Source organism: Cricetulus griseus, chromosome 3 (genome assembly GCF_003668045.3).
Source record: "Cricetulus griseus strain 17A/GY chromosome 3, alternate assembly CriGri-PICRH-1.0, whole genome shotgun sequence".
Classification (NCBI taxonomy): Eukaryota; Metazoa; Chordata; class Mammalia; order Rodentia; family Cricetidae; genus Cricetulus; species Cricetulus griseus.
In genome coordinates this window covers 4,484,992-4,506,883 of record NC_048596.1, presented here as the reverse complement: position 1 = coordinate 4,506,883, position 21,892 = coordinate 4,484,992, and the positions used below count along the sequence as shown (strand labels likewise).

General features: G+C 49.2%; 1 protein-coding gene across 1 annotated transcript in view; it reads right to left on the bottom strand.

The window, feature by feature from the left end:
* Positions 1–21,651, bottom strand: part of Afap1l2 (actin filament associated protein 1 like 2) — a 44,683-nt gene extending 23,032 nt beyond the window's left edge. The window contains exons 1-5 of the mRNA XM_027406913.1: positions 21,544–21,651; positions 15,494–15,622; positions 10,050–10,124; positions 8,785–8,879; positions 2,055–2,145 (exon numbers count right to left, since the gene is read on the bottom strand). Of these exons, the coding sequence (XP_027262714.1) occupies positions 2,055–2,145; positions 8,785–8,879; positions 10,050–10,124; positions 15,494–15,548 (316 nt within the window). The 5' untranslated portion in view covers positions 15,549–15,622; positions 21,544–21,651. The remainder of the gene's footprint in view (positions 1–2,054; positions 2,146–8,784; positions 8,880–10,049; positions 10,125–15,493; positions 15,623–21,543) is intronic.
* Between the last annotated feature and the right edge of the window lie 241 nt (positions 21,652–21,892).

Genomic DNA, 21,892 nt, shown 5'->3' with positions numbered 1-21,892 from the left:
CTGGCCCACTCCACCTGGTGGGCTCAAACTGACACAGTGAGAAGCCCGAGGGCAGCGGCAGCCAGCAGGGATGCACAGGTCTGAGACAAACACCAACAGGCTGAGTGTTTCTGACCACTTGTTTGTGTGGAGGTGAAGCGTCTGCCCTTGTGTTTAGGAGACAGGTTCTGGCTGGCAGAGGCCACACCCAAGAAAGGAGGTGGTCTCAGGATACAAGGAGATGCTCACGAGGTGAGTCACTGTTTCTACCTTCAGGATGCACCCAGACAGCATCGCCACACCCTTGGCTGGCTTGGGTCTGAAATCACAGCCTGGCTGTGACACGCCAACACCTCATTAGCTCAGTGGGACTGAAGTGAGGCTCATGTACCCACAACATCAACCACTTATACTATCCTCAGTCCCAACAAGCCCTCACCTCCCACACAGCTAGCTCCTGGGACTTGGGGGCCATAGGTAAATAAGGAGAAGAGAAAAGGCCAGTGTCAAGTTCCAGGTCCCATTTCACTCTAGTCCTGTTGTTGAAGAAATGTACAAGGCCCTGCTGTACCCAGGTTCATTCCCACTACAGGCACCCACGTTCACCTGTGACCTTTGCAAAATGCTGTTAAAACTACAAAAAATATTTCACAAAGGAAGGAGTATGGAGGACTTGAGAAGATGCTGCTACCCCTAGAAGCCAGTGTGGTGTCACTGAGAGTCTTTGGGGCTGGAGAGATGGCTAAACAGTTAAGCACACTTGTGTTTGCAGAGGGCCCAGGTTTGGTTCTAATATAGCTCCTGACAACTACTGTAACTCCAGTTCCAGAAGATCTGACACCCTCTGGCCTCCTTGGGCATTAGGCACAAAACATTCATTCAGATAAAAATAAAGTATTTTCTTAAAAAGAAAGCTCAAATAAAAGAGCAGGCACCTTGTGAGAGGTCCTAGGTATTGGGGTGTCCTCAAAGGGGTCATGGGAGCCCGCCCTCCCTACCCTGCTTTTGCTTGTTGGTTTTGAGGTAAGCAAATTGCACATGTCCCCACCACTGTCCCCTGACAGGTCTCAAAGCAGCCTTGAGCAATGCGCCTGCCCAATCTTGAAATAGAGCCTCCAAAACTTTGGGCCTAATTCTCTCAGGCATTTCAGGATAGTGATAAAAGGACAACAGCCAGCTGAGGACCTGGCCAAGGAGAGTGGGAATCTAGCATCCAGTTCAGCTTTCACAGCCCCAAACTGTCCAAAACCTAAGCAAGGCCACTCATGAACTGACCTGCAAAGAGAAGCTTGTAGTCTCATTCCAGGAAAAACCCAAGTTCCCTCCATGGCCTGCAACTTCTTCTCATCACTCTCCCCTGACTCACCTGGCCCCACCACAGCGGCCTCCTGGTTTGTCAAACACACTAGGCATTCTCTGACTAAAAGCCTTTGCTCTCTGTCCCGAATTCTCTCTCTGCAGTTACCTACTTGATCTGTTCCCCATAGCTTCAGACACCTGCCTCAGGTCACAGTGTCAGACTAACTGCTTTCCTGCAGCAAATGCAGCCACTGGCCTGTTTTCTGCCTTAAAAGCCATCACCAAAACCAATTTGATTTACTTGTGGTCTGTGCTGTCTCCGTTGAATGTCAGTGTTCTTGCCCTGCTAGTGAGAGCACTGAATCCAGAGTAAGAACATGAATGCTTCCCTCAGCCTCAGCCTCAGCCTCAGCCTCAGCCTGACACCCACATCTACTGCTGCCCAGGGCCACAGGGCCCTTGGCTAGAGCATCTCTCCCACACCATCTCTCTGTGCTCAGGAAACAGCCAGGTAGGATCTGGAACCCTGTAGATACAGGAAACTGCTCCTGTGAGTACCCCAACCCCTCCTCACGGGCAGGCAGGGGGGGCTGGACACCCAGACCAAACACTGGACACTGGTCAGTTCTCAACTGAGGCCATTCCTATGTCATGTCACTTGATCTACCTCTGCTTAGGAGCCCCAGGTGAGGCTATCTGTCACCAGATGATGAGTCAGCCTCAACCTGTGTGTTATGGCAGTTAGACCCCTCTGGGCCCCAGCCCCTGGGACATACCATTGATGGACGTGTCATATGGCTCAGCCTCTTCATAGTAGCCTTCAGGACACTCAATCTTTGGAACGGAGAGTTGCTTCCGCTCTGGAATCTGTAACGCACAGAGACAAAGCCAACAGCTTCAGATGGGGCACACTGGGAACAACCATGGTTAGGCTTTTATGAGGGAAATAAAATATGCCTGGCTGGACTCTCAGCAAGCTGACAGGGAGCAGGGTCTACCAGGAACTCTGCCTTGGGGGATGGGATGGCCTCCAAGCCTTGTTTGCCTCCTCTCTAAGAAAGATACATAGCAGGGCTGTTTTTGGGGGGGGCACACTAGTCAAAGTGTGAGAGACTTGTACTGGAGAGATGGCTCAGAGGTTAGGAGTGCTTGCTGCACAATCTTGGGGAGCAGAGGTGGGATCCTGAGACCCGTATGACAAGCTGGGCGTCCTGCAAATGCCACAATTCCTGCTGTGAGAGATCTGACACCCTCTTCCTACCTCTGTATGTGTGCATTCTCTCTCTCTCTCCCTCTCCCTCTCTCTCTCTCTCTCTCTCTTCCCCATCTCTCTCACACACAGAGAGGGAGAGGGAGAAGAGAGAGAGAGGGAGAGAGAGAGAGAAAGAGAGAGAGAGAGAGAGAGAGAGAGAGAGAGAGAGAGGTTAAACATGAGTGAGTGTTTCCACAGGGCATGGCCCACACGAAACACAAGAAGATAACTGTAATTGTTGAGGGTCAACAATTGTTGAGGGGTCAACAACCCCAGGGTCTGCAGTCTGTGTGGAAAGGCCAATGTGTATGTCAGAAGCACCCCCACCCCACAACTGTCATGTCAGCTGAGGCAGGCCTACACAATCCTGGGTCTAAGACCTGTTCCCATCCCTGCTGTGCCTGGCTTCATACCAGTGGTGCTAGCGCAGGCATGAGACAGGCTCTGCCCTACCCTTCTGCTTCCATAACCACACAGGAAGGAGCAGGGTCATGAGGTCATACCCTAACAAGAGCAGGAACTGTGTCCGCTGGCAGAGGTGGCTACTGAGATGTGACGTGCCCCGTGGGCCAGGCCTTGCATGAAGTAGGCAGGTACTCAGGAGTTGTTCAGGCTGATCCTGGGCTTGTTGCCAGCAGCGGGTACAAAGTCTCTGATCTAAGTTTTCTCTGTCATCTGCTCAGCCAGCAGCCTGAGGAGGGTGGCCTCTGAGAACAACTGTGATTCCAAGTGTTGCCTCCCAGGGACTGAGGGGAAGAGTTCTCTCCTTGGACAGCCTTGGGGCTTGCATGTCTTAAATTGGCTAGCCTCCCTGTGAGGAAGTAGCTCCTTTCCGGAGGGACACTCCAAGCACCCAAAATTTGGCTCTGGGTCAGGGACTTGCTAGAACTGAACAAATGGGAGAAGAGAATCTCTGTCACAGGGTTAGCGCTCATCACCACGGGGTCTGTGACTAGAGGAGGCCATCTTGTTCAGGGTAGAGGGCCAGGCAGGTTTCTTCATATTCTCCCCAAAGTAAAATCTACTGTAAATGGGAGAGACGGTGTAGGACTGTGTGAGCATTCTAGCTCTTTGACTTTGGATATGTTGTCCGGGTTGTAGTGTAAAAAGAAGCACAAAGGCCTGTTCACGGAGGATTAAACTATGCTGGGCAGTGTAAGTGTTCAGTAAGTATGTGTTTCCAATATAACAACAACAATAATAATAGTACAAAAACATCCATGTTCCATGCATACATTCTATAGTCCCAGAGACAGTGACTTATCATTAGAGGTCAAAGAACAGAGAGACTAATGTTTCAGGGCTAAGGAGGAAGGACCACTGTGTTAAGTATCAGCATCATTAAGATGTGAAGATTGGATTGTGGTAGGTCATTTCATGTCAACTTGACAGAAAGTAGAGTTATCTCAGAGGAGGGAAGCTCAGCAGAGAAAATGCCTCCATAAGATCTAGCCATAGGGCATTTTCTCAATTAGTGATTGGTGGGGGAGGGCCCAGCCCATGTGGGTGGTACTGTGCTTGGGCTGCTGGTCTTGGGTTCTACGAGAAAGCAGGCTGAGCAAGCTATGAGGAGAAGCCAGTAAGCAGCTCACCTCCATCAGCTCCTGCCTCCAGGTTCCTGCCCTGCTTAAGTGCCTGCCCTGACTCCCTTCAATGATGAACAGTGCTGTGGAAGTGTAAGCCAGATAAACCTTTTCCTCCCCAACTTGCTTTTGGTCATGGTGTTTCCTCACTGCAGCAATAGAAACCCTCAGGAAGGCAGTGATCATTGACTGAGGATGCAGAAGACATTTGATTTCAACACTGAAATAATCAGCCATCGAAAAAGATGAGGAAGAACCCTCCCTGAGCGTCAGAATTCACCAAAATCCATATGTCTGCCTATTCTCCAAAAAGCCAATGAGCACGTATTTTAGGGAAGTATTGCCTCTTGGGGACTCTCAGCTACTTAATCCTAGCATCGGGGCGCAGCACGGAGAAATCATCTACAGACCATGCATACTAAGGGTGTGTATCTAGTGCAAGAAGATGTTACTGAGCAAAGCAGGTAGCTGGTGAGTGGACCAAAGGGATGTTATCAACCCCTAAGATGAAACATAAGATCCAAAGACAAAGGATGGTCCAGATGACCCGATGTGCTCATGCATTCTTCCCTGAAGAACACACTGTAGGAAGTCCTGGGGCCATGGTAAGTGGGTAGGCCACTTCCCACACTGACCATGGAATTGCCATTTGGGTGTCAGCTGCTTCCCCCACCATGAAGCCCCCTTGAGATCTGTGCTAATGTCATGGTCAGGGCTCAAGAAGGGTGGGGTAGGGAGGGTGTGCTTGCCAAGATGGTATTGGTGGCCAGCAAACATCTGCTTCTCTTGCAATGACCACAGCACCTGGCCTTGCAGCCTGAAGCCTGGAGAGACCTCAGCTGTCTGAGTCATGGTCCACACCCACAAGCTTGCTCCAGACCCTTGGCTGCCCTTCATTGCTGCACGGATCTGGTCTCCTCTGACTCTGTGTGGCCTGGAGTGAGGACCTAGCCACCAGAGATAAGTCAGGGCTCAGAGCTGACAAGCACCCTAAGCCCAGGATGGAGACCACCATCCTGGTCCAGGACAGAGGCACTGTGGGCCCAGCATTTGGGCGAAGGGTTCCTTCCCCACAGCACTCTGATATTCTAAAGTCAGGAGAGGGAAGAAGGAATCTCTGACTGAGGAAAGGGGGCCAGGCTCAGGCCTTGGGGTGAAACTGTCAAGTATCCTTCCTGGGAAGCCTAGGTGATGCTGATTCTTGTTTCCCCTCCTGGCTCACCTGACCCTGCTCCTCAGAAAACATCAGACTAAGATTTTCACTGCTTCAGGCAAAGTGAGCAGGAAGGGTTAGGGGCACACACATGAACACACATGTGTAGGCAGGAAAGAAGGGGCCTGGGTAGTAGAGACTGCCCCCTTCCTCATGCCACATCTGGAAGAACTGGGGGGTGGTTTGGTAGTGGGCGCCTAGGACAAAATTTGGAAGGCCTTGGACACTTTGTACCCTTCTAGCAAAGAAAGTCCATCTGATGGAGGGAAGGACTTGAACCATAAGGTCGACCTGTGCTGCTAGAACTTCCAGCACAGGTCTGGAGTCTGTCTCCAGGACAATCACCACACCTCAGAAAGGCCCTTCAGACTGAGCTATTCCTGGGTGGTGACATTTTCTCCCACTCCGCGTCAACGTTGTCTCCCATGTGCCTCCCACCACAGAAAGCATGGGCGGTCTCTCAAGAGGACCATGTCTCCCTTATCCCCTCCCCACCCTTCAACTCATACAAAGACCCTTCAGGTCTTCACACTGAAGAATGCCATGAGTCCCAGGGGCTTCCAGGTCCAGTGAATGGGTTCTTTAGACTATGACCAAAGCCCAAACCCTGGGCTCTCTACACTGTGTTTGGAAAACTCAGATTCATAGAATACTTAGGACTCTGCCTGGTGAATTCACCTCCCCTCAAGGTGTTGTCCAGGAGCATGTGACATGGCAGGTGGCATTTCTGATTAGCAAAGTCATAGAGAGTGATGCCTGGGGTCCAGAAAACTTTTTGGGGAACCAGTTTCTCTTCTCTAGTCAGAACCCCCACAGCTGCTCAGGAGAGTTTGAAGGTGTATCCCCCAGACCCGCCAAGCACTGGAGTGAGAGGGCGTGGGGGGAAGCTAGAAGGAACACAGCCCCTCGCTTGGCGCTTGGCTATAGAGCCAGCAGGAAGCCTGTGTTCGGATCCCACCTCTCTGCCTCCCTGACATCAGCCTGGGCCAGGACTGGCACCACTCTGAGATGGTGACAGAGTCATCTGTCCCTTGATGGGCAGAGGGAAACAGATTTGCATGGAGTATGGCGGAAGCTCAGGAGGTGGCCGTCAACAGCATCACAGGGACACCCAGAGAGGAAGTTGAGCTCTCCAATAATCACTCTGCCCGACATGAAGAGTCCCACCAGATGTCACTCAGCTCAGGAGACTTCAAGCATGGGACACTGACTCAGGCACTGGAGAGCCACCTCTATGTTCTATGTGGTTGGAGTTTTGTACTCCAACTTGAGGGACCTGGCTGTCCCTAGCAAGCCTTAAATTGGGAGGCTGGTTCAGAGCCGTCCTGGGCCCAAGACCCTTCATAAGCCTCATGGACCAGCCTGCTCACCCAGAGCTCAGTGACCAAGGTGTACTGATCCAGGGCCCCTGCTTCCTAAATACAACCTCCTAGGTTGGATCTTTTCTAGTAAAGCCTCCTTCTGGGGAAAGGAATCTGGGATCAAATCCCAACACTGTCACTTCTAGACTATGAGGCAATGGGCTTCCTCTGCATTGTCTTGTTTGGATTTTTTTTTTTTTTTTTGAGTCAACTTGACACAAGCTAGAGTTATCTGCAAAAGGGAACCACAACTGAGAAAACGCATTTATAAGGTTGGCCTGTAGTCACGTATATAGGGCATTTTCTTGATTAGTGATTGATGTGGGAGGGCCCAGGCTATTGTGGGCAGTGCCACCCACCCCGGGCAGGTGGTCCTGGATGCTGTGGAGGCACACTGAACAGATTAGGGGGAGAAAGCCAGGAAGCAACACTGTCCGTGGCTTTTGCTTCGGTCCCTGCCTCTAGGTACCTGCCCTAAGTTGCTGCCTTGAGTTTGCCCAGTGATGGACCTGGAACTGTGAGCTGAAATGAACCCTTTCCTCCCCGAGTCACTTTTGATCATAGTGTTTATCACAGCAATAAAAACCTAACATACCTTAACATGTAAATACCATGACTCATCTCACCAAATGCTGCCTTAATGTGGCACCTACAGTGCTGTGTGCCTTACAGACCTAGCCCAGTGAACTGGACAATCTGGTCACACAGATGCCAGCATCACTATCACTTCAATGCTGAGAAACAAAGGGCTGGACACTTGAAGTAATTTGTTCATGGTCAAAGAGCTAGCTAGTATTGGCCAAACTGCAACCTGAACAAAAGACTGTATAATCTATAATTTTACCCATCACTCACCCACTCATCCATCCAAATATTCATCCACCTACCCACCACCCATCTATCTATCTGTCCAACTATCATCCACCCATCTATCTATCTATCCAGCTATCATCCACCCATCTATCTATCCAGCTATCCCTCCACCCAACCACATTAACTATCTATTCATCCATCTACTCATCTATTTATCTACCCTTCTACAGTCCTACCCATCTCTATCTACCTTACCTATCCACCCAATCACCATCAACCTACCCACCCACCCAACCACCCACCCAATCACAATCAACCTTCCTACCTACCTATCCATCTATCCACCCATCCCAGTGAGCAACTACTTCTGCATGGCCTACTTGGTATAGATACTAGGCATGAGGTGGTGGATGAAAGGTACCATCCTTGTCCTGTGGAGCTCATATCTCATGGAGGACACAAATAATATGACAACAATGGCAGTAACGACAGGGGCCACGGTTGGATACAACATAACTAGGGCAGAGCAGGAATACAGTGGCTCCTTTATCCAGGCCACGGAAGTGTAAGAGCTTTTGAGAGAAGAGGAGGTGGCAGTCACGGACAAGCTAGTAGCCCAGAAAGTACAAAGTTCCTGAGGAAGAACCAAGCCCAGGGGCAGAAGGGCAGTGAGTGAAAAGTCAGTATGAAGAGGCTGCAAACAACACTGCTGGGCCAGAGGTGCCACCTGGGGACCAGGTTGGGAACAGGAAGTCTCCAAGTTTCCAAGCTTTATAAGACCCACTGGTGGGTTTCAAGTATGAGGTGCAATGTGCTACAAATCCTTTTTCTGTTCTGTATATTTGAGACAAAGTTACACCATGCTGACCTGGAATTCACCTGTAGCTCAGGCCAACTTGAATTCATGGAGATCCTCCTGCCTCAGTCTCCTGGGTTCTGGGATTATAGGCATGAACCCACCACACCTGGCTAAGAATTATCTTTTTTGGAAGGTCACAGGCTCATGGACTAGTGACCAGAGCAGTTTATGGCCCTGCCGTGTTAGGTACAAGGTGACACTTGACAAAAGCACTTGACCAAGCCTCCCCAGGCACATTGCTCATAGCAACTGGAGTGTCCAGGTCAGGCTTCCTGTGTTCTGACTTCCCCAGGCTGTGTTTTGCACAGAGAATGTACTTAGAATGTATCAGTGACTTGGAGGACTGGTAGACACCTGTGAGGACAGATGCAAGCTCTGAAAGCCCAAGTCAGAGAGGTGACCAGGTGTCCTGGCCCAACACTCACCATCTTGGGTGGAGGAAGATCTGGAAGGCTCTTCTGTGGGGCTGAGGAGTGCTGGCTGGGCTCCCCATTGGTCAGTGGACCCTGCTGCTCTGGCACTGTGGGCAGCAAGAGGAAAAGGCTTCAGTGAGGGGTGGCAGGCTCTCATTACCCAGTGATGTCTGCTCACTTGTCCCTGTCTTGTGTATTCTATTTGAGCATGTGTTAATTACCCAGGCAGGCAATCTAGAGCCAAAGCTGTTTTTTAACTCCAAGAATAGGCCAGACCTACACAGATTCCTCAGAAGTAGCCAGCGTGGGGCTTCTGGAAGACTCTGCAACCCTCCCTACCTGCCCCATTTTCAAAAATGGCCCAGCCACAGAGCCTCAGTGAGCAGAGCAGCTGCTTGGCAGTCACTATATTGAGTCACACAAAGCACCGACCTGGTGATTATGGCCTCTTTCCTCCCACCATTTACCCAGTGGCCACAGGTGCTGCATGAGCTTCTCAGTCCCTGACTTGTGGTGGGGGAGGGGGAGGAACAGGCGCGGACACCACACCAAAGAAGTTAGGCTACTGACTTGCAGTTCTCTCCAGTTCAACCAGCCCAGCAAGACAGTACAGGCTGGCTGGAGGTGCAGAGGGGAGCCTTTATGGGGACATGGCTGGGTCTCTCTGAGGGAGTCCCTTCCAGCCCTTGAAGTCCTTCTGTTTGGGAATTGGAGAAAACCTTCCTGTGGCCCCTGATGCTGAATAGTCTATAATGTTCTAGGCCATACACACCAGAGGTTCTCAGAGAAAGAGCTTGAGGCAGAAGAGTATGGTGTCAGGGGTGAGGCCCCAAGTCCTTGCAGGAGAGAATCCATTCTGCCTGAGAGTACGTCGTGAGCTTCATCTTTTAATATCACAGTTGCTGACAACATCATTTCCCCTGCCTTCTCCCAAGCAGACTTTCACCCAAAGAGGCAGGAACCGTGGGACTAGACCACATGCCTCTAGTATGTCTGAGTTATGACTTCCTCTTCCCACAATGCTGGGAAAAGCCACAAGATTTTAGGGGCATATTCCCTGTCCAATAGGCAAGAAGGTGGTGGCCCCATTGAAACACCCAAAAATATATAAACCCAAAATACCATTCACCAAAATATGGATTCCAAAAATAAACTCCTAGGCCTGACTGTGAACTGGCTGGGAGGGAGGCGAGGAGGATGGGTAAGGCTTAGGATCCTCTGCCTGAAGCCAGGCAGCCCCAGAAGTCCAGCCCTTAGGGCCTCTTAGGGCCTCGTACCTTCATGTGGAGATGTTGAGTTCTGTTCACTGTTGACTGACACTTTGTTCATGTAAATATATTCCTCATCAGAACCTGCAGAGGGAAAGACAGGAGATGTGGCTTCATGTGACTCTGTTTTGCCTCCAGAAAGAGACAGTATCCACTTAAGAAGATACCTTCACATGCTTGCCAAGGGAGAGCACTTGGCACAGGGTTGGCCAAATGGCCCAGTGATCAAGAGCATTTACTGCACTTGTAAGGGACCAGGGTTCCATCCTCAGCACCTACACAGTGACTCAAAACTGCCTGCAACTGCAGTTCCAGGAGCTGCAACACCCTCTTCTGCCTCTGTAGGCACCAGGCATGCATGTGATGTACATATACACATGCTCGCAAAACATCCATACATGTGAAATAAAACAATTAATTATGAGAAAGGAGCAATTGGGATTCCAAGCTCTCTAAAGAGTTAGTCATAGAGACAGGTGGGGTGGCAGACTTCTAGTGTAGGAATGACCAGATGCTGGCCATGGGCTTTCTACCCTGGAGGTAGAGGATGGAGGGAGGAAGGCTGCAGTGACAGCTTCAGGACCAGAATGGTAAATGAAAGGGCTTTCATCCCCTAGAGAGCTACGGTGAGCGCATCCCACAAACTGCAAATGTCCCTACTTTCCTATCTGCTTTCTCATGGTGGCACGAATCATCATCAGGAACTAAAATCAGAAGCATCTAGATTAAAGAAAACCACACCAAGTACCTGAAGTTTAGCTCCCAAAGCCTGGGGTGGGGGTCAACTTAGGCTGGGGTGGAGGGGCAGCAAAATGAACAAACTGTCAGGACGAGAAGGCTAGGCACGGGAAGCGGGCTCACCAGTCCTTTGGTCTGTCCTGTGGATTGAAACTTGTAATACAACCCACACTCTCCTTTAAATTAATAGGGTATATAGGTCAGGCCACCATTCTGGTTGGTGCCTGCGGGCAGAGGGGAGCCAGCCTCCTGCCATGTGCCTAGTTCTTAGCCCCTATGCTCCCATTCTCAGAGGCTGCTGAGAAAGCCCTCCAAGATTTTCCCTCTTTTGCACCCTCTTGATGGCCCTCTGAGGCCCTTAGTTTGTATTTCCTTGCAATACATAGTTGGTAAATTCTTGTGGTTGGACAGTATTCCTGAGCCAACAGACTCAGTGCAAACCTTTGCCCAAGGATCCAATTCAAGGCCAATCTTCCCCGGCCATAGACTGCTGACTCCAGCCAAGGGCAGAGGGTCAGGAGGAGGCTAGATGGGTTCTCAGCTGTCAGTCACAGTGGCACCATCTCAGTGTCCAGCCATGCCAAGACGGGTAAGCAATATGGCTCCAGCCCAGATATCTCTGTTGAAGTGATAGGGGGTGGGGAATGGTGAGAGACAGGGCTCCACCAAGCTCTGTTATGAGTGGCAACTTCTGGAAAGAACCCCTAATCTCTAAGCCTCGGTGGTCTTCTCTGCCCAGATGGAAAGCCATCAAGATGAAAGCCCACCCATTGACCAAACAAAGCTCAAATTCAGGGAATATCACTTTATAGCTGGCAAAGATTAGAGACAAGTAACTTAAAGGCTCAAAATAAGGCAACAGTAAAGAAAACCACAACACCTCAAATTCAGAAGGCTTCACCACCATTCTGTAACATCAAATGGATTCCCAGAGACAGTAAATTGGTAATCATGTGACCTTGATTCTGGAGGACAGTCTTACACCACCACATCCTTTGTTCCATCATTTCCACAGTTTGAAGTCTGTCTTACAGATATGCTCCAGTGCACAGGCAGAATCGTCCTTGAAGTTGTGCACTGTAGCATTGTCTGGAGTCTTTGGTTTTGTTTGAAAGCACTATAACTGCGATGTCTACCAATAGTGGGCAAGAGGACCTGCCATCTGCAGAGAGTGGCACCTCTTACAGAACCGGGCAAGGGAGGAAGGGAGGGCTGAAGCTCTTAGCTGCAGTTGGACGGGCAGAGCATGTGCAGTGCCTCCTGTCAGAGGAGCAACTGCTAGAACTCTGCAATCTTAAGCAGGGGAGCAGGAGACATGTTTCTTGCTGACAAAGGCATGGCATGCCACAGGCTGCCAAGTCCCTGACAGAAGAGCATTCAATCCCTATCATCAGCCAAAAATGGAGGGGCCTATCAAACTATAAAATAAATGCTCAGAAAACCCAGACAGATGATCCCATTTGAAAAGTAGGAAAGCACTCACAGGTGCACACACCACACACACACACACACACACACACACACACACACACACACACATTCACCTCCTGCCCCCACCATCTCATACTCTACCCCACATGTAAGGACCACAATCTTTCGTCAAGCAAGCAGAGTGTCTCCCCTCATACAGAGTGAGCTGAGTCTGTGGAGAGACACAGTGAGACAGGGGTGAAGGGAACAAATGTTGTAACAGGGTGGGAGTGTTTTAGGATTCAGTCTAGGATGGCACACTTCATCCAGGTGACAGAACCAGAGAGAGAATGCGATGGCAAGGTCTGTCTGCTCTGGTTCCAGCACTCACAACTGGAGGCCTCTGGGCAAGTGACTAGCCCTGGTCACTTCACAGGTAAATGCCATAACACCAACTCCCTCACAAATATGAGGTAAGGATTAAGTGACATAATCTGAGTCAATGTACACATTACACACTGTCCTGAAACACCATTGGTACCATCTATGTTAATTCCCTGTAGTCTAAGCAGTGCAAAGGAGACCAGGAGGCAAACTTCTCAAATATGTGTAGTAGCGGTTAATTTACACCGGTGTCACCCCTGAGAATTTCAAGCAGTGGTCACAAGCCTCAATATGGTTGAACACATTCATTGGTGGATTTGGAGATCTCTGGAGCTGTTCACATTGGAGACACTTGATCAGATCCCCATAACTCCTCACCATCGATCTGTAGCAGAGGCCAAGAGTAGGGAAAGTCAGAGAGATAAATACCACTGTGCAGCATGCTAAGCCAAAAGACATCAGGAATGGAAGGCATTGTGGTACACTGGCACCTGATGACAGCCTGTTTCTTCACAGGTGCAGTCTTTGTAACAATGTTACAAACTTACAGCTTTATAACAATGCTACATCTTTATGACAATGTAACAGCTTTTTGCAAGAAAGTTACATCTTTATGACAATGCCACATCTTTTTACAACAATGCCAATCTTTATGCCAATATGTTACAATGTTACATCTTTAAGGGTCTGGGATCCTGCTGTTTGAAGAGTTCTATCAATGAGTCCTCTGTGAGATGACTCATCCCTGTCTAACCTTCCCTCTTTGTAGTGTGGATTCTTCTCTGTTTCCCACCAGTGCTTCTTTGATGTGCAGCCTGGCAGACGCTGCCTTAAAGCTAGGAGCCTGGGAACTGTGCAGTGACCTAGAAAGGGGAAAGGCAAGCACTTGGTGATGGAGAGTGGGTAGCCAGGATGGTTCCTCTAGCAGGAATGGATATGGGAATCTAGAAACACACTTCACCTTATCACTTTCTACTGGGGACAAAGGGAAGGGAGTTCCAAAGAGCAGCCTGCAACAGTCAGGCTAGACTAAGGGAGCACTCTGGACTGTGACAGCTGGGGCAGGTGAATACTTCCCTCCCTGGAAGGGATGGTGGCCACTCCTGCTGAGAGGCAGAAGGGTTTGATGTCCTCTGATGGTCCTCACTGTTCCCACACAGAATTTCTAGTCACAAACACCTGGCATAAAAATCGCCTGCACTCAGCTGTCAGGATTTCACAAAGCTTTTCTTCTAAAAGCAAATCTGAATTTGCTAGAAATGAAACCATCCGAACAAAAGAATTATACAGGAGCGATCATGGCAGCCACTAAGCTTCACAGCTGAAAATTGTGAACACCCCACACAGACATCCACAAGTAAATAAGGATTGAATACACCATCGATCAAAGGAGCAAACCAGATGCAGCTCTGATGAGTCTCTCAAGGAGGAAGCCATGGGTTAAATACCCCAGAGAGGAAAGGAACAACTCCCGGCACACCCACAGCTCCAGTGAGTCTCCAAAGGAAGCCACAGTACACACAGTATGATGGCATTCTCACACAATTCCAGAACAGGTGTCTTCTTAAGGTGACAGAAAAGAGGGCAATGTCTGCCTTGGAGTGGAGATGGGAAGGAGATTAGAGAAATAGAACAAGGCTGAACTTAAGAAAAACAACTCTGTGCATATGCATGTGGAGGTCAGAGGTCACCTACAAATGTTGGTCCTTATTTGCTTTTCACCTTTTGTTCTGAGTGTCCATGTGTTGTGTGTAAGTCCTCTTTTACTTGCACAGGCATGGTGCACAAGTGTGGGTATGTATGTTTACACGTGAGTGGGCTCACCTGTGCAGATACATGTGAAGGCCAGAGGTTGACACTGGGAACCTTTCTCAACTGCTCCTCCACCTGCTTTTTTTGGCTAGCACCCAGTGGAGATCTAGCTTCCCTTCTTCACCTCCCCATGGGAAGACAAGTGCAGGCTGCAATGTCTGGCTTTGTGGGTGGGGGGAATCAAACTCAGGTCTTCCAAAGCTTGTACTACAAGAACTTTACTGACTGAGTCATCTTCCCAGCCCAGAAGAGAGAATTTTCTGGATGATAGGGGTAGCCTGTTTAGTTTTAGATGGGGGCCACTCTGGTGTATACAATTATCAACAGTCACTGAACTGCATACTTAAAGTCTGTGCACTCTATTGTATGTGAATTCTACCACACCAAAAAAATGGTGGAACAATTATGAATTCATGATTCTGCAGTTTACAGTCTTAAAGCCATATTTTCTTCTCCCCTCAGGCTACAGAATACTAGTCAAGGTATTTAGACCCCCACAGTCTGAGTTCCCTGTGTGGCAGCAACACCAACCCCATGGGGTTGTCCTGAAGAAACAAATTCATTTAAGTGCAGACTTCTTAGGCAGAACACAAATCCTAAGCATTCATAACAACTTTCTGTTACCCAAGGAAGCCTGGGCATTCTTAACAACACCCTGTCTCTTCTCTTTCAGCCAGCAGGGAGAAGGCTTTGAACACATTCCACTTACAACAACCAGCTGATATGTGGAGTGTATAGAGGGTTCCCAGACAAGTCAGGTTACCACATGTCACGGTTATAAGCCCAACTGTGCCCTTCATATATTACACCCTTGTCTCCAGGTTTCCAGAACTTTGATTTGGACAGAGAGCCTAAAACTGAGGTCTCAGGGTAATCCTAGTCTACATGGATGGAGTCCTCACAAGATGAAATTAGGAGACACACACAGAGGTGGCTGTGTGAGAAAGTCTGAAGAAAGAGCCAGCCTTGCTGACTCCGTGCTCTCAGGAGCTGGTCTCCAACAGTGTGAGGAAATAAAGGTGTGTTATGAAAGGCCCCATGACACCATGCTAAGATAGCCTGACCAGGCAAGTACTCTCTGGGCACTGAGGCCCCAGGCCTGTACTTACTGCTGCTCTTGGTGTAAAGCCGCAGGAGCTCTGCCAAGCCACTCTTCCGCACCATGGCTGCGCTGCTGAGGTTCTCCTGGTCTAGAACCTTGAGGAAGTTGTCCAGCTCTGTCAGCAACTGTTCCAGGGCTAGAGACAAACACAAGAGAAGGTGTTCAGTGACTATTTCTCTGCAGACTGAGCAACACCTACCAAGGACCTGTGGTCGCAGCAGGAAGGGGCACCTGTGAGGCATGGGCAGAAACACTGGCTTGGGAAGGGCACTGTCAGCTTCAGAGCCTTAGTGGGAGAAAACCAGGCCCATTGATTTGACACAGATATCCTCAAAGGGAGCCACAGGCCCACCACTTGCTAGAGAAGTGGCAGTGGCCTGGTGGCCCCAATATTCAGAGGGCATCTCCTACATCACAGTTGCCCAGTTTTCCAGTTAACAAGGAGAAAGGAACCCTCCAAAGGCCTTGCTGAGCTATAGCCCCAATAGTGCTTATCATTCCCATCTTTCTCTCCAAGGGACATTGGTCTTCCAACTTGAGCTTCTCAAGTCACTTAGATACACACTTTTCTTTTTAAAAGTCCTCCCAGCAAACCAAATACCATTGTTCTGCTAAAAGAACATAGTAATAAAATGATGCCTAATGACAGTCCACCATACCCATAGATCAGTGCCTCAATCAGCCATCATCCGAGAAGCCCCCTCCTGCAGTTAGGAGGTTAATACAGAGACACACAACTGGGCAGTGTGCAGAGACTGAGAGACTTTGGAATATGTAGCCCTAGATGGGATGCCTTCTTCAAACCCCTCCCCTTAGGGATCAGGGAGCTACACTAAAGAGAAGGCAGAAAGACTCTAAGAGCCAGAGGGGATGGATGACTCCAAGGAAGCTGTGTCTTCCAGACACAACAGAACTGAAGCACGTACAATCTCCCAGAGACTGTGGCAGCGCTCACAGGGCCTGCACAGGTCCAAGCCAGACAGAGTCCCCATGCTGAGTGAAGGAAGTAAGCATGAACTGCCATCCCTAACCAAGACTGCTATCTCCAATTGACAACTGCTTGCAAAGTCAGTTTTCAGTAAGGGGGTCTCACAGGGTATATTAACCACACTTAGAGGCAGCCCCCCTGCTCAGTAGTAGATGGCCAACTGAAAACAAACTCAATGGTGTTTTGGTAGGCTTTTTTTGTCTGTTTGTTTCATATTGCTCTGTTTAGGCAGGCTTTATCTTATTGGTCCTTACTGGCCTCTTGCTTATATATTATGGATTCCAATTTTGACTTTGTGCTTTTATGGGTTGTGTGTGTGTGTGTGTGTGTGTGTGTGTGTGTGTGTGTGTCTGAGTGTGTTATGGGGTTCTTGTGCTTTTTATTTATTTTTTTATTTATTTTTTGTCTGTATGTTTGCTAGAGAGAGAGAAGGAAGGCATGAACTTGGTTGCCTGGGGAGGTAGGAGGGTGCAGGAGGAGATAAAGAGAAACTATGATCAGAACACATCATATGAAATTTTTTTCAATAAAAAAAGGAAAAGAAAAGCCATTTCATCACTGAAATGCTATGACTCCAAGGCTGATCTTAGTTTGGATATGCAGCTCTCTAAAATACAAACCTGTTCATGGACATCCATGACAAAGCGCTTTCCCTGGTTCGTCTCTCTCCAGAGTCTTACAGTGCCACCTACCACATTTGCTGCCACACTGTATGGCCAAGCCTCTGCACCCCACCACACCATCTTGGGGATTCACACATTGTAGCAAGTGCCTCTTCTGTCTAGACCCTGTCCACCCCCAGGCCTGGACTTCCATACCATCCCTCCAGAAGCACACTGGCTGGCCTCTAAAATGGCAAAGCTCCTTGGGAAGATAACCCCAGGCTACCGGCTTCAGCCTCTAAGAAGGCCAAACGATGGTCCAATAGACATCTGCACTACTTTGCACAGCAAAAGGGACTTCACATGACTGTGACCAAAGGAAGGGGATACTCCTGGGTTATCCAGGTGAGTCCCTGTAACGATAAGTCTTTCTGCCACAGCCACCGGAGCCCTGCTGCCACCTGGGTGCTTTCCTCCAGGCTGCCCAAGTTCTGCCCCTGCCACGTTAAGGTCCCAAGTAACACACAGAGACTTATATTGGGTACAAATGCTGCTTGGCCAATGACTAGGATTTCTCATCTGCTAGCTCAGTCTTTTTTTTTCTTTTTCTTTCTTTCTTTCTTTTTTTTTTTTTTTTTTTTTTTTTTTTTTTTGAGACAGGGTTTCTCTGTGTAGCTTTGGAGGCTATCCTGGCACTCGCTCTGGAGACCAGGCTGGCCTCAAACTCACAGAGATCTGCCTGTCTCTGCTTCCCGAGTACTCGAATTAAAGAGCCCAGCTCAGTCTTAATTATCATAAATCTATATATTTTATAGACTTATTTTATTGGGTGCCAGTGGAAGCATCCTGTCTTCCCAGGCTCACATGGTGACTCTGCAGCAAAGACCAGGAAAGAGAAAAGGGAATGACTTCCTTCTTGCCCTTGCTTATATATGAGTCTCCCTGCTATATCACTTCCTGCCTGGATCACCACTTCTTTACTACATTTACCAGAATCCTCCTTGACTCCTAGTCCCGCCTAACTTGCTGCCTCATTGGCCAAACGGTATTTTATTTATCATCCAATAAGACAAACACATACACAGAAGCACTTCCCCCATCAAGTCCCAGTCATCACAAGTGTCCTGAAAAAGAGGAAAGAGAATGAAAGTCAAAGAGAGGACAGGAGGATGGGGCAGGGCCAGAAAGGAGTGAAGTTGTCACAATACTGGCTCTAAGGCTGGAAGAAGAGGCCATCAGCCAAGGAATGCAAGAGAACACTCTGAGACCAAAAGGGCAAGGGATACTGGATCATTTTTGGAAGCCTCTGGGAGGACCAAAGTCCAAAGGATGCTTTATTATGCTAGAAGTCTAAGTTAATGATTTTGCATTGCTGTGATTCACTGAGCTTGGTAATTTATCAAAGCCAATCAGAATCACACAGCACCTTCTTGTAATGCTTGCTGTCTGGCCACACTGTAGCCGCCTGTGGCAGCATGAATGTACACGCTGCATTTAGCTTACACTTCCAGAGTACCTGGAGATGCCCAGTATCTACTGACTAAATGAGAGAATGAAGTGAAAGCAAATTCACTCACTTCCTATGAACACAAAGTCCTCCATGTCCTGAATACAAGAAAAATCACCTGCCCTGGGTCAGAACTGAAGGGAAGCCACTGAAAACCCAAGAGCCTGGCATATACCACCTCACTAACACAGCAGAAGAGACAGGCTTTTTTTCCAAAGATGTGCTCTACCTTTCTAGTTTGTTTTTTCATGCATGCATACACAGATACATACATGTAGACTTACCCACCTGGACCCAGGTCTCACATGTGCTGGACCAGCACTGTTCCACTGAGCTATGTCCCCTATGCCTTTTCTAATGTATAATTCTCCTCTCAATTGGTCTTACTGAAGCCAACTTATAAAGTTCAACTGAATGGACTGTTGTCCTAAAGCTTGGACCCCAGCAGCCTACTCACCACTAGGAACCCTTGTTAGTGCTTGCTTCCCATGTGTACAGCATGAACTTCCTGTCTTCGTGGACCATTTTATCATCACCACCCATCATTATCATCATCAATTTTTCAATATAATAATTGAACCTAGAGCTTCACACATACAAGGCAGTCATTCTACCGACTGAACTCTATCCATGCCTCTTTTTACCTTTTGAGACAGGGTTTCACTAAATTTCCTTGGCTGGCCTTGAGCTCACTGTGTTATTCAGGCTGATTCAGACTTAAAATCCTCTTAACTTAGCTTCTGGAGTACTAGTTGGGATTATACAGGCTTGCATCAACCAGGGATAGGTTGGGTCACACTTTAATGCCATCTGGAGCTAGTGAATGGTTGCTGGATGCCTGTGTCTCTTTACCCCTGCCCCTGACTGCCCTGTCTTCCTGGCACTGCTGATCAGACCCACAGCCACACCAAGCAGGTTGTAAGTAACCAGAGAGACAGAGAAAGGCAGAGTGCACTGAGCATGCCAGAAGACACAGCAGAGAAGACTGGGGCGTCCAGGTAGTCAAATGTCTATCCGAGACGTTGGGGCACCGGCTTTCTGATTAGACAGAGATGAGACCCATCACCACAAGGGATGGGAAGCATCACTAGAAATGAATGAATGCAGCATCCTAGCAGCCCCATCACTGAACGAGGCCCTACCATCAGAGCCAATGGGGCCTCTCTGCTGGAGCCTCTACCTTGGCCCCCAGGCTTACTAAGATTGGGAGTCACAGTGTTCTCCTCCAAGGTGAGACGTAGCATGACCCAGGAAAATGGACAGAGGTAGAACAGCCCTAGGAATGACTAGAGTGGAATTAAATGGAGGGGGTGGGGAGCAAAATGAGAGCTCTTATGTGACACAGGCTGAGAGAGGAATGCCTCTAAGCCAACTTCACAACCTGGAACACTGGCAGTCAGCAACCAAACCTGGCCTGCTGTAAAGCTAACAAGTACTTAATCAGGGTTGATGTAGACTGGCCCCAGAGAGCTTAAAAAGACAGAGTCAGATCCCCAAGATGCCAGGCCTTAATTGGGGGTGGGGTCTCTTGTATTTTGAGCAGCTATTCACAAGCTTCCCATCTGCTGCGATGACAGTGAGTTCAGAGGAGAAGCCAGAGGAAACTGAGGATGCCATGAGCACAGGGATTCCCAGCCTTGCTCTGAGCTCGGGGAGACAAGAAAAGTGAAAGAACCTTGTAAGGAAGCTGGGGTCTAGGCTGTGTTCTCCCCGAACTGGACCTCTCCAAGAGGCCAGGCTTCTGTCACCACTTCAGAAGGACCCCAAGAGGAAGAAGGGTGACACTGGAAACGCCTCCCTACTTCCTCATCCTTAGCCTTTCCCAAAAGCTACCCAATTTCTGGAAAACAGCCTTTGTTTACATTTCACCCAAGCAAACGCAAACTAAGCCAAAGGGTATGAAGCCTGTGCCTGGCCCAAGAAGACAGTGACTCAGATGAGTCCTCAACACCCATGGGGTTATCTGCTGAACATATGGAGTGAAACCAGGTTCACACAGGAATGTCTCCGGTGTCCCAGCAATGCAGAGGACCGGGCACGATCTGGGGTTCAGCAGGGAGAAGAATTTGCAACTGGTCATTGAAGCATGCATAGAGCTTACTGTGCCAGTGACTCTGTGTCATGGGCACACAAGGTGTGGGGACTGGTGCGGAATGGACTTCAAAAGAAGAAGATGAGTCCTGAGGCTAAAACTAAAGATAGTGAGAAGAGTTCCCCCAGGGTGTTTTGTCCAGCAAGTAGAGATGAGAAATTCTGGACGCAGTGGGGAGGCACCGACAGATGGAGCAGTCAGTGAGACACAGAGATGGCAATGACGAGGGCTGGTGTGGCCTAACTAGGATGGCTGGGCACCGTACCACGATCTGTACCCCACCATCTCCAGTTCCCACAGCCACTTTGCAAGTGCAGCTGTGGGAACTGAGTACCGAGGTTGGATTATAACCCAGCACAATTGCAACCCCAGGGGTCGTGACAGTGTGGTTCAAACCCAAGTTCAAAGAACTGAATGTCTGCACTCCCGTCAGCTGGGGGTCACTTCCAGCAAGCTGTGGAGGGCGAACAGGGCCACAGCTTCTGCTTTGTAGTCTGTCACAGGCGGAGCCAAGGGTACTTGGAGATCATGATGTTAGATACAGGGTCTTTGAGGGGAGACACCCAGATGTACATAGTGCCACCAGGCATGCACCCCAGGACAGCATTGCTGTGGCTGTGCTTCCTGACCTGGCAGGCTGTGGCTGGGGTGCATACAGCCGCACCTAGTTTGCCTTACTCTGAGAACACAGTGACATCTGAACACAGTGACATCTTCCCCTTTTTTTTTTTTTTTTTTTTGAATATCTGGGAGAAGGGCATTAGCAGAGACAGAGCTTGAAGAATCACGGGGCTGAAGACCTGTGCGAGACTCACTCTGGGGACCGGCAGGCGCCGCCCCCCTTCTCTTCTGGATGCACACCACTTACAGTCTGCTCAAGTGCTCTCCACGAAGCCACGGGTGGCCTGTCACACTCGGCTCCCTCACCAGTTCCGTCCTCCCTGGTTCCTTTCTGTCCAAGCCAATTGTCCTGGTCATGTCAGAGCAGACATAAGTCCCTTGTGGTCAAGAGTCAGGCTTTATGGGTTTGGGTATCGTGTTAGTTACTTGTCACATGACTGTGAGAAGGTGGGAAGAGTTTGTTTGGGCTCCCAGTGGGAGGCTACAGTCATGGCAGGGAAAGCATGGATGGTTGGGAGTGTCAGGCAGCTGGCACATTGCATGCACAGTCAGGAAGCCGAGGAAGGTGACCACTAGTGGTCAGGCCATCTTCTCTT